The 16950-nt window shown below is 48.9% G+C and overlaps 2 protein-coding genes across 4 annotated transcripts in view; one reads left to right on the forward strand and one right to left on the reverse strand.

Annotated features, from left to right (window-relative positions):
- Positions 1 to 16950, forward strand: part of podxl (podocalyxin-like) — a 30146-nt gene that overhangs the window by 11196 nt on the left and 2000 nt on the right. Inside the window, exon 8 of one of the 2 annotated variants that reach the window (XM_030113308.1) lies at positions 171 to 372. In XM_030113308.1, the coding sequence (XP_029969168.1) occupies positions 171 to 362 (192 nt within the window). In that variant the 3' untranslated portion in view covers positions 363 to 372. Of the gene's footprint in view, positions 1 to 170; positions 1999 to 16950 lie in introns of those variants that run through there. The other variant, XM_030113307.1, reaches the window with a different exon arrangement.
- Positions 1990 to 12704, reverse strand: mkln1 (muskelin 1, intracellular mediator containing kelch motifs). Of its 2 annotated transcripts, none has more exons than XM_030113306.1 (17): positions 12611 to 12704; positions 11693 to 11762; positions 10796 to 10938; positions 9490 to 9578; positions 9295 to 9404; positions 9021 to 9213; positions 8540 to 8617; positions 8247 to 8312; positions 7141 to 7253; positions 6628 to 7062; positions 6427 to 6556; positions 6197 to 6344; positions 5978 to 6092; positions 5691 to 5830; positions 5388 to 5490; positions 5250 to 5304; positions 1990 to 5141 (listed from the first exon to the last, which is right to left on the reverse strand). In XM_030113306.1, exons 1-17 carry the CDS (start codon positions 12688 to 12690, stop codon positions 5020 to 5022), a joined length of 2190 nt encoding a protein of 729 aa, XP_029969166.1. In that variant the 5' UTR covers positions 12691 to 12704; the 3' UTR covers positions 1990 to 5019. The 2 variants fall into 2 exon arrangements, with proteins under 2 accessions (XP_029969166.1, XP_029969165.1); XM_030113305.1 differs by having other exon boundaries at positions 8501 to 8617.

Consider the following 16950-nt stretch of genomic DNA (forward strand, 5'->3'; position numbering starts at 1 on the left):
TGCCGGCTCAACAACTCGGGAAGAAAGACAGGAAACAACACACGATAAAGTCCACAAATCAGAGTGGCGGAGGGCCAGCTGGGGAAACGCCTCTTCAGCTTTAACTTTCAAAATTAAAGCCTCCGGTTGTTTCCTTCTGAGATAGAACATCTCCATCTTCGTCTCCATAGCAACACCTGACGGAGGAGCTGCACACGGTGGAGAACGGTTACCACGACAACCCCACGCTGGAGGTGGAGGTGCAGCCGGAGATGCAGGAGAAGAAGGTGGCGCTGAACGGGGAGTTCAACGACAGCTGGATCGTCCCCATCGACAACCTCCTGAAGGAGGACCTCCCCGACGAGGAGGACACCCACCTGTGAGGGGGACGCCCCCCCAACCGGACTCACCTCACAGACCTACGTCACATAGAGCAGCCGGGACGCTGCGTTCCCGTTCTGGGGCGGCTCTGTGGGATGTCTGCAGAGTCCCCTCTTGTGTTGATAGTTATTATATAAGTTTGTGAAGCGTGCCACTTCCTACCGAGCACAACCCGCTTCGTGTCCACGTCACTGTTCTCACATGTACGTACTTCTGAAAGCGCCCGAAGCGAGGCAGGAACCAGGTGAATACGGAGCGCCGCGAGCCGTCCTGGTCGTCCTGCCTCAGACTAGCTTTAGACTGACGACCTCCGGCGATTCTCCACCGCGAGGGGGAAGCTAGCAGTAGAGACAAATTTTAACCGAAGAATGCAAAAACAATTCTGACGTATGGAAGCCATTAGAAGACTTCTCACGAGGTCCGGATTCGTGCCTCATTTCGTAGGTTTTAAGCGACGTCACACAGTATTCACTGCGCCATCTTCTGGTTTAAATAGAGACTGCACTGAAATACTGTGACCCCTCCATCTGCTGTGCAGTGGGACGTATCAATTAAAACAAAAGATTGAGAAAACCGTTATAACATCTCCAAAAACACAGTGGTTATGCCACACTACTAGCTTAGCGATCATTGAATATTCAGACATAACATCAGTCTAAATCAAAAGCTAAGTTAGCAACAGGTGACTTACCTGAAGTGAGGTTCTGGATCGTCCTGCCTGCTCTTCTTCAGTTTTTGTCTTTCATTTTCTTCGCCTTCATGTCACAGTTTCAAAATCACAATCCCGTCCACAAGTCAAGTAATGAGCACGAACACGTTTCTACAAACGGCTCTGGGATTCGTCACTTCTAAAACAACAGATCTGGACTGTAGTGTGTAATACCGCCACAAGATGGTGTCGCGAGCGGGAGGCATTAGCATTAATGTCATGGCAGTTGAAACAACTGGTGTACACAGGACAACATGGTTAGCATCACTAGCTTGCCCGGTTTAGAACGGCTCTTAACTAAAGCGCTCTTATTTTGGAAAAACTTAAGCCAATCATCATCATGCCACAGTGCAATATGCCAGTTAATTTAATAAAATGCTTGATAGAACTTTGAAAAACTGTAAAAAGCCAAAAAATAAATTCATGGATTTATAAATAAAACATTTTAAGGGATAAGTTCAGATTTTTCTTCTTAATCCGTATGAATATGGTGGCAGTTCGACAAGTGTGTAAAACCAATTTCTCAAATCTTCCAACACCAGTGCTGCCTTTAAAAAAGAAAAAAACACTTTGTAAATAATCGTTTTATTGTTCCTGATGTGAAACGTTAAACCTTTCCTGCATTTAAAGCAGTTTTTCTGGATGTACCTTCACACGTGGACCCACTACCCTCGGCACTCCACCGGCGTGGTTCCTGCTTGTTTTTGAGTGACTTGTTTGATTTTATACCATCTGTGCTGTTTTGTTGTTTCACCTGTTTGTTTATTTTTCCTGTATTTATGCTGCGTTCGCCTCTCGGGGCGAACAACAGGGGGTCTGACACACTGGAAGCTGTAAATCCTGCCGACGGTCCCGGCCGTCACTTTTCTTTGTACTCGTTTTTCGGAATTGCAAATAAAGGAAGCGTCTCGGAATTTAAGAAAAGTTCAACAAAATACAATCTTTATTCATTATGTACATTACATACAATGCAATACTACAAGGGTTCCTACACATTCACTGTATCCACAGAGTAGTGCGCACTGGTCTGAGAGTACCGGCCCCAAGAGTCCGAGTCCCCGGTCCCGTCCCGACAGGCTCCACGCAAACACAGCCACAGAGGATTAAATGCAGTATTTGGCATTGTGGGATCTTTTATTTTGAAAAGGTGGGGAGAAAAAAAGGTGCTTTTAATTCATCTTTAATGTGGCACAAAAAAAAAATGCTACGACAAGTGCTGGGAGCCTGAAAACCCCGCCGCCATCCTGAAATGACCCTGTTAGCATGAAGATCCTACTGGCTCGTACTCTCCTCACAAGGTCACACACACACACACACACACACACACACACACACACACACACACACACAAACACACACTCTCTTTCGCACACACATAGCAGTAACTTTCCTCGCAGCGATGCGATGATGAGCACAGTAAACAACATCCTGAGGAGGTCTGAGTTCCACGCTGTCGTACAGGAGAGGGCGTGTCCGGATCACGCTTTGGCGTGGAGACGGCGGACGCTTCACGCTAAAGGACCGCACCGCCGTCTGGACCACACCGCCGTCTGTCTGCTACAAAGACTCGTCTTCTTTTGCCAGACGACGCCACACTCAAATCAAATGCTAGCAGGCAGCTAGCGGAAGCAGAAATAAGCAAAATAAAGTACTGAATCACCTCAGCTGAGCTAAAGAAGATGAAACATATTTCCCAGAATTCCACTCTGCTTCTCTATGCTAAGCTAACAGGATGTATGAGGGGTGGGATTGGTAATTCTCTGCATACCTCCAGTGTTGATGCTAAGCTATGCTAACAATGTTATTGGCTGGAGGAGTGAGGTGGCTCAATGTGAAAGCTGAAGATCACAATCAAGCGTAAGTTCTGTGACGTCCAGACTTTATGCTAAGCTAACAGCCTTACTAGCAATAGTTTGTCCAATTCACTGCCAAGCTAACAGGAGAACGATAATCTCTGATTTGACAGCAGCAACAATCTTCTATAAAAAGGTTCAGAGTAACAGGAAATACTCTGATCACTTCCTGTCTTTATGCTAAGCTATGCTAACAGCTTTGCTACACGTAGCTTCACAACATACATGAGTGTGGTATCGATCTTCTCAGCTCGACGAACGCTACAGGACAGAAAACCCCGTTCCCGCCATCTGCTTCTCTACAAGCGAGAGTCGAATGAAAAAGCTTTCAGGTCATTTCACAGCGTAATCACATTAGAAATGAGGGGCGTCTGCAGAGAGCGCGCCAGAAGACGTCAACAGTCAGTGGTCATTTAAAGCAGGAAGTTCACCACAGCCATGAAAAAGCACCAAACGCTCATACCGTCCCAGCTGTTAGCTTTGGGATGCTAGTGTTAACGCTTTGAAAAAAAAAAGTTGTTTTTTTTCCTCTCTTATTTTTATAAAGTGGAATTATCAGGGGGAAGTGCGTGACTCTTATTCTGGGAAATCCTGAAACCTTGTGAAACACCAGCCAGCATAGTCCTTTAATTTCAAAATAAGTGCAATTGTAAGTTAGTAAATGTGCCGCTCAAAGTCGTGTTTCGGCTGAATAAATAGTGTCTCAATGGAAAAGATCATTTATTCTTGGAGTTCTCGCACGTCTTTGACTCGTATGTGTGTGAGTTCATCTTAAAGTAAACCGGACCAGAACAGACGCATCTTAAAAAGTCTAAATTATGATTTCTACATTAGTATCATAAAGAAAAGCTTTTTCCAAAAGCTGGATTATGATGATTCGGACCTGTGATGAGGGGAAAAGGTCAGAAGTTCATGAAAAACCCTGATGCTTGATACACGCTGCGTGTAAATCCAGGTTTCAGGTAGTTTCTGATTCTTTTAGACGCTTTGGAGCAGAAAGTCTAAGATTCTCTAATCCAGTCTAATCTCACCAATTCCATTCTTATTTGGTTGTTGGTCTTTACTGAAGTTACAAAGTTGTCTTATTAGGAGGAAATCATGATAATGAATTAAAAACCAGTGGTTTTATGGATTCTTCCAGCAGAACGAGGCGCTTGACTCCTTCAGAGTCTCCCACTGTTACATTTATAGTGTTAGACGCTTATTTCACCAGGGATTCAGTTTCCTCCTGAGAGCTGAAACCATCATTGTTTAGTGTGCAGCTTCGGTCTGCCGCCTCTCTGACCAGCTTCCATGCCTGACTCAGGGTCAGGGTCAGCTCCGTCCGAGTCTGAATGAGAGTTCCGGGGCGTCGAGAGGGATGAACCACCCTGATTGGCTTTTACAGAGGAGACGGGACAAGAAAAGGAGACCAGCCGGCGGAAGATCAGCTCCCCCTGTGGAAAAAGCTCCTCTGTGTATTTACATCTTCTGTACAAATCGGATAAATTACAGTGATCAGAGGAGAGGCTGGCCTGGGCTCAGCCAGCTGCACAGGGGAGTGGATACTCAGATATATATTAAACTCTTATCATTCCTCTACTAGTCCTACAACACGAGTAAAATTGTTGATTTTTTTTCTCTTTTTTTCAGTTCTTTTTCCATTTTTTTAAAGTTTTTTTGCATCTGGCGAGAGAAGCGAGCAAACCAATTCATCGGGACGCAGAGGAGTCCAATAAATAATGAGAGCTGAAGGGTCTCGGAGGGGAGGCGTCCGCTTCACGAACATCTCTTTCAAAATAAATCCAAAAAAAAAAAAAAAAAAAAATCCAACAAGTGTGCAAATCCTCTTTTTGGCGTAAACTTTTCCTTGAAGGAAAATCAAGTGAAGACAGAAAGTATAAAGTGATGTTTGGCAGAGTTTAGAGGGGCTTAGTGTGGTCTGAGGAAACACACGCACACGCACACGCACACACACACACACACTCTCTCACACTCTCACACACACCTGGGGCTGCCGGGTCCAGCTGGCACAGTGTTGTTTCAGCAGCAGGTGTGTGTGGCGAGCTGGGTGTACAGTGTGGAGCCCGCCAGCAGGGGGCAGTACAGGGGGCGGGGCTAGAGCGTGATGAGGTCTACCAGGTTGCCCTTCGGCGGCGTCATGCTGTCCGGGAAGAAGTTGACCAGCGTGTCGAAGAGCTGCGTCCGCTGAGCGTAGGTCTGGTCGACGTCCGAGAAGCCTGGGGGGACACCACACGTTACTGACCCTGACCCGGGTCCGGGTCCGGACCAGAACCCGACGGGTTCCCCACAGGACCAGAGGTGTCCTCCGTCCCCGAGCGTCTTACCCAGAGGGATGAAATCCGAGCTGGACTTGAAGAGAGCCGACGGGAGGAGCTGGAACTGCAGCAGAGAGCAGACGCTGGTTCACATCCTGATCAGACCACAGACCCCGCCCCCTCCGCCCCCCCGACCCTCCCCGGTACCTCTTTGGTCTCGTCCGGGTCCGTGTGGTCCACGGTGAGCGACAGGTCGTTCTGCAGGTACTTGAGGGCGCTCAGCGGCTCCGACTGGGCCTTCTCTTCAAACCTGACCACAGCAGAGACAGAGTGAACACACCGACCAGCAGGGGGCAGCAAACCCCCGCTGCTCCACAGAGCCTGGAGCCACAGCGCCCTCCAGTGGTGAAGAGAGGGTGAGCTCTGAAGAGATCAGCAGATGAGGGGAAGAGGAGCCTTCCAAAAAGGAAAAGCCTCATACAGGAAGTGTTCTGCTCTTGTTCAGCACACCTGTACTTCCTGATGAGGTATCTGCAGTGGCGCAGCAGGTACTCCTTGGAGGGCCGGCACAGTTTGAGGGACCAGAAGTCGTCCAGGCGCATCTTGGGGGAGCAGGACTTCCCGGGGTTCCCCCCGAACAGGTAATGCACCTGCAGAGAGGAGAAACACACCAGAAGACCGGCTTCAGGACAGAACCTCAGACCCCAGCAACGAGTCTGAGTCTGACAGAAACAGCAGAGTGTGAGAGTGTCACTACTCAAGCTGTGTGTGTGTGTGTGTGTGTGTGTGTGTGTTACTTTGTGCATCTCGTCGTAGACCAGCTGGTGTGCGAAGCGCGGACACGGCTCCTCCTCCTGCAGAGCTTTACTCGGGTTTTCCTTCACCGCCTGGTCGTTCTTATAAACACACGACCTGAAAACACACACACACACACACACACACACACACAGAATATTTTAAAGCTATTCCCAGTTATCAGGTGTGTGTGTGTGTGTGTGTGTGTGCGTCCTCCCCACCAGTTGTTGCGGGCGATGTCGTAGATCCAGAAGGAGTTGCGGACGTTCTCCTCCCTCTTGTCCTTGTCCTTGCTGAGTCCGGACAGGACGTGGATCTCGTTGAGCTCGGGGTCGATGGTGGCTCTCTGGGTGAAGCCCGTCATGGGCACTGCGGGGGAGGGGCGGGAGGGGGCGGGGTTAGGGCGGGGTTATTGAACGGAGGACCGGTGGAGGCGGACGCCCCTCCTCACCCATTCCCGAGTCCTTCTTGGTGCCGTCGGAGATGATCTCCACGTGGTCTCCGTCCACGTCGTAGCTGAAGAAGTCGTTGAGGTAGGTCTTCGACCTCTGACCTCCGAACACGTACAGACAGCGGTTCCTCTGGGGGAGAGAGAAGCCGTCAGGACCGGCCGGAGCGCCCCCCGCCGGCGCCCGGCGGCGCGGCGACTCACCGTGTGGAACAGCATGCAGTGTCCGATGCGGGACTGCACGTCCTCGGGCCCGGCGTTGCAGGAGTCGTCCCGCAGCAGGCTCCAGGCGGCGGCCTGGCAGTGGAAGGCGTACAGGCCGCTGAACTGCGGCTCCGACGTGCGGCTGTCCTCCACGCTGCCGTTGCAGGTCAGGATGCGGCCGCCGAACGTGTAGATCATGTGCTTCTCCGAGTCCATGCACATCTGGTGGTCGAAGACCAGCTTGGGCCCGCCGTCCGCCGACGTGTCCTCGCTCAGCAGCGTCCAGCTGTTGGCGTCGATGTCGTAGCGGTAGAAGTCGCTCTTCAGGGACTTGCTGTTCCGCACGCTGGAGTCCAGGTAGCGGCCCAGCGTGTAGATCTGCCGCCGCTGCGAGTCGATGCACATCTTGTGGCAGGAGCGGGCGCTCGGGCCGCTCTGATTGGACGAGACGGGCAGTGAGCGGGGCGGGGGCGGGGTTAACGGGAAGGAACGCCGCGGGCGAGAGACGCTCACCTCCTTCTCCGTGTCTCTGGAGATGCAGGCCCACTGGTTCTCCTGGACGCTGTAGGCCCAGAAGTCGGCCAGGTCCTGAGTCCCGTCCCAGCCGCCGAACAGGTACACCGTCTCTGAGGGAGGAAACGCCGTCAGCCGCCGCCATCGGGAACCGGCCGGGACTCAAACCGACGGCTCAACAGAACCACACCGAGTCAACTCATCAAAAACCTCTGAGCGGCGAGGGATCACGAAAAACAAGAGAAGAAGCGAGCGAGGCGAGAGGCTGGAGGAAGACGAGTGGGAGGGAGACGAGCGTCCAAAACGAGACGAGTAGAACCGAACAGCAGCGGTGAGTCAGAAACCAGGAAGTCCAGAGCAGAAGAAACTGTTTTCACGAAGCCGATATAAAGAATCTAACCAACAGAAACAAAACTACTTTCTGGATACCGTGAAAAATAAGAGTTTTTTGGACTAAAACAAATTTTACTATTTTTTTTTTTATATTAAAATGCATTATTACTGCAATCTGAAGACTACAATAATAACTGTAGTTGACATTTTGAGTGGTTGGTGACATGTTGAGCCACTAGATGTCGCTGTGTGACACAGAATGTGGTAACAGCACCACAGAGTCGTTTCCTTCAGAGTTAATACAGTCATACTGTCTCAGACACACACTTCTGCCTCTCTTCATTCCCTCTGGCACCGTCTCCCATCACACCACACGGAACGGCCACGGTGGGAAGACCGAGTTCAGCTTCAACACACCTCCATCTAATCTAATAACCAGCCAAGTGCTCCACTTACACACACACACAGCTCCAGGAACCGAGGCATTAGAGGCAGAGAGGAGGGAATTTAACCCTCAGGCTGAGATCAGAATAGTCGATCACGGTGGTTTTAAGAGGCTGAGGTCAGATCAGGACGGAACCAAACCAAAATGAAAACAGGAGCACGTTATGAGGTTGAACTTCCCCAAAAAAGGAACTTTAAAGGGTCAGAAAGAGAAAACCAGGCATCAGTGAATCGGTCTGAACCGGCCGGACGGTCAGAGATTAAACATTCAGCCTGGACTGATCCCGGAGGAGGCGGCGCTCTGCAGGTGGAGTGAGTCACAGTCTCACCCGTCTGCACGTCAATGACCATCTGATGTCCTCCCCTCATGCCCGGCCGGTTGTCGTCGGCGTCACCTGCAGAGAGGAGGGAGGGGGAGACGGATGGAGGATGACGCAGAGGGAGGCGATGGAGCGGATAATGTCACAAAAAAAAAAGATCCGGTTTAGATGCAGAGCCAGACGTCTCCCGGAGAAATGTTCAAGATACGAGATAACAGGGGGAAGAGGGGGGGGGGGGGGGCTGCTTCAATAGATGCTCTCACTGTTCATGTCGTCTCTGTTGATTTCTTGGGCGCTTGTACCTTTGTTGCATTTGGGGATGATCTGACTCCACCTGGGCTTGTACTCCTGCTGGCTGATGTACTGGTTGAACAAACCGTCTGGAGAGACACAAGAAGAAGAGGTGTGTGGGGGTGGGTGGGGGGGGGGGGGGGGGGGGGGGGGGGGGCAGGTGTCAGAGTCTGTCTGGGCTCCATGACTCCAAATCTAACCTGACAATCTGGTTTCAATAGAGGAAAAACTGAAACAAATACACAGAAAATGAAGGAAAAAGGAACAAAGCTTCGGCTAAAGCTCAAGCTAGCATTTCATTCAGCTGATTTCCAGTCCTGTCTGTAACTCTTAACTCTAACGCCCTGCCGATGAACAAAACCGACCTAGAAGATGGATGAATGAAGAAAAGACATGAAAGAAGTCGGATTAAAACGGTTTTCACTGGAGAAATTTAAAGAAAATGTAGCGATTCCTGACAGTCATCACGGCAGAGCGTTAAAGACCCGATACCTCGCACGGCCTTGTCGATGAGCTCCTCGCAGGCGTCGAAGTCCCCCTGCAGCACCAGCCGGTCGTGGAGGTGGGTGAGCATGGGGTGCTCCAGCGCGATCCGGGTCTTCTTCTGCAGCGACTCGAAGGCCTCGGTGTAGTTGTGTTGCCGGAAGTGCTTGAGGCAGAGGCGGATGGCTTCCTGTTCTCTGTACTGAGGACCAAACGGGAGAGGAGACGGTCGTTCATCCACTGGAGGCGCCGTCGGGACGTCTGAGCGGCCGGACTCTCCTACCTTGCTGTACCAGTTAAGGCAGGGCTGCACCACGTCCGGGTCTTCGATGCCGTGCAGCTCGATGTACCAGATGCTGAAGTTGAAACTGGGACCCCAGGACATCAGAGGCACTGAGACAAAGAGGACGGAGCAGGACGGGGAGGAGGTGAGAAGACGGGGAGGACGTGAGCGAGGCGGCGCGGCGCCGGTACTCACCTATTTTGACGAATCTGCAGGGGAACATCTGCTCGTCAATCTTGTGCTTTAAGGTGAAGGTTTCCTTGTTGTAGTCGTTCTTAAGGCCACTGGGGGACGGAGACAGGAGGAGGAGGAGGAAGAGGGTCAACAGGCGGCCTCATCTGGGGTCAAGAGGTCGACACTGCTTCACAGCTTTTTTTAAATCAGTGTGGCACGCAAATCATAAAAAATAAAAACTCAAAGTTTCACAACTTTTTAGTGGCGATGTCCTCAAGTGTGTGTAATTTGACACCAGCATCCTGAGTGACACAGGTTACTGATGATTGGTGACATCTGGACAGAAATGTTCACAACATCCCATTTCTGCTCCCGTGGAAGCTAGTTAGCATTAGCATGGACTCGGCCGGGACACGGATCCGCCCGTGACGAAGACTCGTCTTCATCTCCACCGTCCTCCTCCACTCAGGTGGGACAGCAGGATCGCATCAAAGCTCCTCGCCGGCGGCTGAGCGGTTTCCGCTCCGGCTTCATTCCCAACTTTTTTTGTCCAAACGGGTCGAATGACGCAGGAGCTAAAATTAGACGGTTCTGAGTCCAAGTCTGTGTTCTGTGAGGCTCGTCTGCTGCTCCGCAAACACAAAGACAGCCGACCGCTTCAACAGGACTCTGTGTGTGTGTGTGTGTGTGTGTGTGTGTGTGTGTGTGACCTCCCGATTGTTCCCTACCCGTTTACTGTTCAAATGTCACACTGCAAGTTTGACATATTTGACCTTTGACCTCCGTGGTTTCCCTTCTTTATTCTAGAAAGGTATCTGACGTGACGACTGACAGCCGTCCTCCCAGCAGAGGAGCCATCTTCCTGTCAACAGGCCCGTGTATCCAGGTCTTTCCAGGCCCGCCCCGTTACACGACCCCGCTGACGGCTCAGAGCCGTGACAGGAAATTGATAGCAGCGGCGGCGGCAGCGGGAGCTTATGAGGGACACTCGTGAAACATAAAACAAACAAACTTGTCACGTTAACAGGTTCTAAACCCTCCAGGACCAGGACTAGACCCTGGCCCTCCTGTCTCAGGTTGCATTTCTGAGGTCTAATTTCCCAACATGATTAACTCCTCCTTCACTGAACACCAAACGGTCCGACTCAAGCCGTCACCTTCAAAAGACAAAGTCCTGGCAGGGAACTGGCAGCCTGTCCTAAAACTGATGAGTGATGAGTTTACTGTGCAGTGAACCGCTTTTGAAAGATCAATAGCTCTGAAATCAGCCCAGACCCGATGCTATCGATCAGATCATCCAGGGCTCAGTCTCTTCTTCCCACCTCACCTTGACAGAAGCTCCGTCATGTTCTCTTCGCTCATCCCGCCGAACACTTTGAACTTCTTGAGGTTGCACACGTGAGTCTTCTCATACTTCCCGAAGGTGATGCTCTGAACGATCGCCGGCCTTTCCAGTTTGAGGATTAGAAACTGGAGGACAGGAGAGGAGAGGAGAGCTGAGAAAGACGTCTGGATTCTCATCTCAGCGTGTGAGCCGCTGCCTGCTGTCACCGACGCTCTGGGCATCAGCAGCGAGAGGACAACACTACCCACAAACCACAGGGAGCAAAGTCCAACATCTGCAGAGAAGACGTTTCCTATCAATGTTACTCTGAAACCCCTAAAAGTCCCCTGATCTTTACGACCCATTAAAACAAAAGAAAGCAGCTCTTGTGACTTTGTGTGATGAGTCAACACCCTATAAAGAGTCCGGTCCTCCGTCAGGCTCCCGCCGTGACTCACATGTTGAAGGACGTGGCTCTGGAGTGCTGGACGGAGGAAGCAGCTCATTATTCCAGCTGTGCCTCAGTCTGGAGTGGATAATTCACCCACACTGCTGGCTTCCCTTATAAACAACATGAGCTACTTCCAATGATTCTGACTGCATTTACAACCCAAATCTCACTTTTTCTCTTCTATCTGGACTCAAAAAAACAATCAGATCAAGCAGAAATGTTTAATATTTACATGAAAGTTATGTGTTTTGTGGAAAAAACAATAAATAAGGCTGGATCTGATCACACCTGATGCTAAGACTAGATTAATTCATTCTCGTTTGGACTGCAGGAAGAGTTCTGTTAGTAGAGACAGACTCCACACAGTGAGCGGAGCTAACCACTGCCGCACCGTGCCACTGACCTGCCCCAGTGATGGGAGTGAGGAGCCGCAGAGGACCGAGCCTTACCTGTGGAGGGTAGTTGCTCTCAGAGGACCACCTGGAAGACTGGTCGTTAGGTTTATCCACTAAGATATTCCTGAAAACACAAAGTCAGTCTCATCATGCAGTGATCACAATAAATCTAACAGGGCACCACGGCTGGAGTCACTATCAACAGACTAAACAGATGGCTGAACACCTGAATAAACCTAGGAAGTTCAGACTTTACAGTAAACTAGTTGTGCAGTGAAGCTGATTATTTAGTAACGACTGAGTGGTTTTAGTCAGAGAGCAGATTGTTGTTGTTGTTATTAGCAGGCTGTGCAGGCTAACCCGCCTCCAAAGTGCGGCTCTAGCAACAGGCGAGTGGCTTCAAACTGAGGGCCTCTTTATTCGGAAGCATTGCTGGGGTTTGGTTGTGTACCGGAGCCGCAGTCTGACATGTTTTGCTTGAGATAAACAACCTCATTAGCATAGCCGCTAAAGCGGAGCGCTTGTTAGATAACAGCGGCTGGCCGACTGCTGCGGCGTTCGTTTTCCACCCCGGGACATCCCGGACAGCACGCTGCTGACAGGTGCCTCAAAAACACAGCTCAGTTTGTTTGAGCTAATCAACTTAAAGAAGCAAATCATTAATTCACACTTCGTCCGATTTAGTAAATGTAACTAACTGCTTAGTTAGAACCATCATTTTGATGCACCACCATTAAAAATACTTAATAATCAGCAAATGCCTCAATAAAGCAGCGCCACATTGAAGCCGGGCTGCGCGGTCTACAAACCAAACATCCCCGCTGCTAGCAGCATTAGCATTAGCATTAGCTGGCTGAGCTGGGCCCGTGAAGGCCGGCTGGATCAAACACCGCTAAACACGCACGCGGAACACCGCACCGGCACCGCAGCAGCTCGTGCAGGCGCGGGACACCCGCAGCGTGCGGTACTCACTCAGGTAGATACGTGGAGGAGAAGGAGCTCCATTTGAAGACGCTGAAAGTGAGGACTCTGCTCTCAGGGACGACAGCCATCTTGTTGCAGAAGATAACAGGCGGCGGGAGGCTCGAGGGGAGAAGCTCTTAAAGAGACAGTACACCTGTTCAGTTTGGCGGGTCCGCTGCGGCGCGAGGACCTCGTTTCATGTGTAAAGCTCGGTGGGGACTGTGTGTGTGCTGGTTACATATAATTAATAATTATTTCATTTAAAACAAAAGTCAGGTTAAACCTTATTATGAAACAGGAACAGGAAACCAGCATTTAATCTGAAAGGGTTACAGGAAGTGGCTCCAGATAATTATTTTTTACCTCTTTTTATTTGAATTTATTAATGGAAATCTTTGTGTTAAGATGACTACAGTCACTACACGTAAAAACATTTTAAGTGATTATTATTATTATTATTATTATTATTATTATTATTATTATTATTATTATTACTACTACTACTACTAGTACTAGTACTACTATTAGTTTTTTTTCTTCAATATTGGGTTCAAATTTATAGAGGCTTACTTTATCGTAGTGATAATGTAAAACTGTACAAGTTTAGTGGCTCTTTCATATACACTGACTGTTGTTCTAAGAAAAAGACATAAAAAGTTTGCGCTTTTTTTAAATGCGTTTTCGAACAGGGGACATTCAGATTTACTTGCTTGTTTTTCTTTTTCTTCTGTCTTAATTTGAAGATGCATGTCAAATTGAACTTGTTTTGTATTTTTGTGCTCTATACCTGTTAGAAAGTGAATGGATAAAAAAAAACTTCACCCGCATCAGATTTTCATTATAATGCACGAGTTTTAACCATTTCATATGAAAAATGTCAACTATCCCTATAATCTCATTTATTTCAGTGTAAAGGCAGGAACAGAGACTCTGCACACCATCTAGTGGTAGGATATGGTACTATACGGATAATGTGTTGATAATTTAAAGGTGCATTAAGGAGTTTTTCAACTTTAAAAATACTTATTTTCCACCATAAATATGTTACAAATATTCAATAATGTGTACAATGTGCCCTGACATATTCATTGTAAGTACCGCTAACAGCATTAAATTGTTACTTGAATGTTGCAGTGCCGGTTCGGCACCAGAATTTTTTTGGAGAGAATTTGAGAGGATGTGACGTAATGCGCCTCCCGCTGGCCTGATTTCCTTAAGTTTCGTTTTCTTTGCCATTACGCCGCCAGTTGCTTAGCAGCAATAACTGAGCAGTATTGAGGATGGATCTTCCAGAAAGTAAGAAAAGACCAGCGTCAAGCACTGCCACAGCTCCAGCACAGACTCCACCAGGCAAAAGAAACTTAAATTTTACTCGAGCGCTACTAAAAGAGCAAGGAAAGAGTTCCCCTCTTCCGTGCACGTACATGGACGCAAGTCACAGGCACAAGTGTTTCACTAAGCTGCAGTTATGCCCAAGGCCTGCAGGGGGTGTTGTTTCACATAAAACGTGCAAACTCCTTAATGCACCTTTAAAGATAGGAGAGGAGGCTTATAGTCTTTCTAAACAACAGATACAGCCTTATCAAACATAGCATGCAATTATTGCATGACTTTTTATTTTCCATCCTGGAAAAATACAATCGTACAGCAGTTAATGACCATAAAAGTGTTACAATGTGGATAAAAGTTATTTGTGCACAAATAAATCACCACTTTCAAAATAGCAGCTTAATGTTTATTATAAAAATAAAATATTGCATGAGGAGTTTTTGAAGGAGTTAGTTTGAAAATATGCATTTTGTTTTCGCAGTAACTAACTTGCTCTAATTTTTCCATGTGTTGCAATTTCAAGGCAAAAGCTCTTTTTTGACCAGATGTTATTAGACATATTTATCTAATGTGGACCGCAAAATCCACATTTTGATTAAAATAACTGTATACTGCTGTGTTTTCGCGATTCCCGACTAAGAGAAAAGATATTTGTATAGCTGCTTTCGCTTTAATTTATGTAAGACTGGGCTTTTCTCTTTGAAACAAAGGCGGTCTGGTCTGAAAGCCCCGTTGAGGCAGAGCTCAGCGTTTCACTCATGCGGAGTCACGGCCGCTTTGCAAGGAACGTGAATCATCTGATGACTAATGTTAACGTAGCTTTCTTTCCAGTTAAGAGGAGGAGGGATTGACCCCATGGAGACCATTTAATTTGATTTTACAGGCCTTCGCAGCTGTGTAATATTATTTCTTACAGTAATGTCAGGACTGGAACATCAGTTGTTCCCATTGTGAGTGATTAAACCAGGACAGAGCGAGTGAGTGAGCCAGCAGGTTTATTGTTTCACATCAGGGGGGTCATGGGGATGCCTTTTCCCACCAGGAGCTTTTATTTTCCATTATTGAACAGAATCTAATAAGTGAAAAAAAAAACAAAACGGTGAATCTTCAGAAGAGAAGCATGCTGCACACATGCTTGAATATAATTCACGCCATGAAATAAACAGTTTGCTGTGAAAACAGTTTATTTGTGGTCAAATGTTGTTAGATTGTTGATTTGTAATTATTACATAATTTATTATATACATATAAATTATATAAAGTGTTAAAAAACTTCATGAATTAACTGTTCAGATTTGAAATGATGAATAAAACTGTCAAGGTGAGTCCTGACAGGCTGTTTCAGACTCGTTAGTCATGTTTCTTTTGATTTGGAAGCTGCTGAGTTTGGAAGTTTGGTGTTTTTTCCTCTGTAGCCTGGTTCCAGCGTGGATTAAAGCCTGAAGTGTCTTGTTTTCAGCCACTCGCCCGGAGGAGACGCAGCCCGGAGGCGTCTTTTGTTGGTGCGAGTTGTAATCCGCTCTGGTTGGAACCGCAGGGGGTCCGCCGGCCCCCCAGAGACCCCTGGACCTCTGGGACGTTCACACGGTCCCGGCTGCCAGGGGGCCTCTCCGTCACACCGGGGCAAAATGTTTGAGTTCTGGCATTAATGGAGATTATTCACTGAATTAGTTTCAGAGCTTGACAGCGTTAAGTGCTTTTAGATTAACAACCAGCATTCAAACTCCAGTTTTCCCCTAAACGTTCACAACTTTTGAGTCAACAGTAGGATCTGGTTTAAGGTTGCCAATTCTAAATCTTGTATTTGCTGTATTTACACTTCAAAGTTGGACAGTTTCACGTTGTGGATCTGTTTTGAACGGGACCAGGTTGGGGAGGCAGCAGTCTCAGCAGGGCTGCCCAGACTTCCTGTCCCCGGACTTCCTGTGCCCAGACTCTTCACCCTACCAAGGAAGCTCATTTCAGCCGCTTGTATCTGGGATCTTGTCCTTTCAGCCTTGACCCAAAGCTCATGACCATGACCACCAGCGAGGGTGGGAATGTAGACTGACCGGTAAATCCATCCCCATGGCTTCACACTTGGCTGCAGACTGCCCCAGTGCTTGCTGTAGGTCCAGGTTCGATGGAACTAACAGGACAACGTCATCTGCATAAAGCAGAAATGAAATCCTATCTGGTGGAGCCCTCTGTCAAGGTTGTCAACCCCCAGGTTCGGGAGAGCTTCTCCCTGATCCAGAGGGAGGCTGGGGACATGGAGTCCCAGTGGACCATGTTCTCCATGTTCTCCGCCTCCATTGTCGAAGCAGCTGCCTGGAGCTGTGGTCTCCAGGTCTCCGGTGCCTGTCATGGCAGCAACCCCCGAACCCGGTGGTGGAGACAGGAAGTAAGGGCTGCCGTCAAGCTGAAGAGGGAGTCCTATCGAGCCCTGTTGGCTCGTGGGACTCCAGAAGCAGCTGACAGGTACCGGCAGGCCAAGAGAACTGCAGCCCGAGTGGTTGTGGAGGAAAAAACTCGGGTCTGGGAGGAGTTCAGGAGGCCATGGAGGAGGACTACCAGTCGGCCTCGAAGAAATTCTGGCAAACCGTCGGACTCCTCTGGAGGGAAGCAGCTCTCCACTAACACTGTTTACTGTGGAGGAGGGGAGCTGTGGTGGACTGAGGTCTGAGGTCTCAGAGGTGAACTCACCCTTCACCTAAGCTGAAGTCAGTGAGGTGGTTGGTAAGCTCCTCGGTGGCAAGGCACCGGGGGTGGACGAGATCGTCCCTGAGTACCTTAAGACTCTCAATGTGTCTTGGTTGACACGTCTCTGTAACATCGCGTGGCGGTCGGGGACGGTGCCTCTGGACTGGCAGACCGGGGTGGTGGTCCCTGTTTAAAAAGGGGGACTGGAGGGTGTGCTCCAACTATAGGGGGATCACACTCCTCAGCCTCCCTGGGAAAGTCTGTTCCAGGTCCTGGAGAGGAGGATCCCACCGATAGTCGAACCGCGGATCCAGGAGGAACAATGCAGTTTTCGTCCT

The sequence above is a fragment of the Salarias fasciatus genome, chromosome 17, assembly GCF_902148845.1.
Source record: "Salarias fasciatus chromosome 17, fSalaFa1.1, whole genome shotgun sequence".
Classification (NCBI taxonomy): Eukaryota; Metazoa; Chordata; class Actinopteri; order Blenniiformes; family Blenniidae; genus Salarias; species Salarias fasciatus.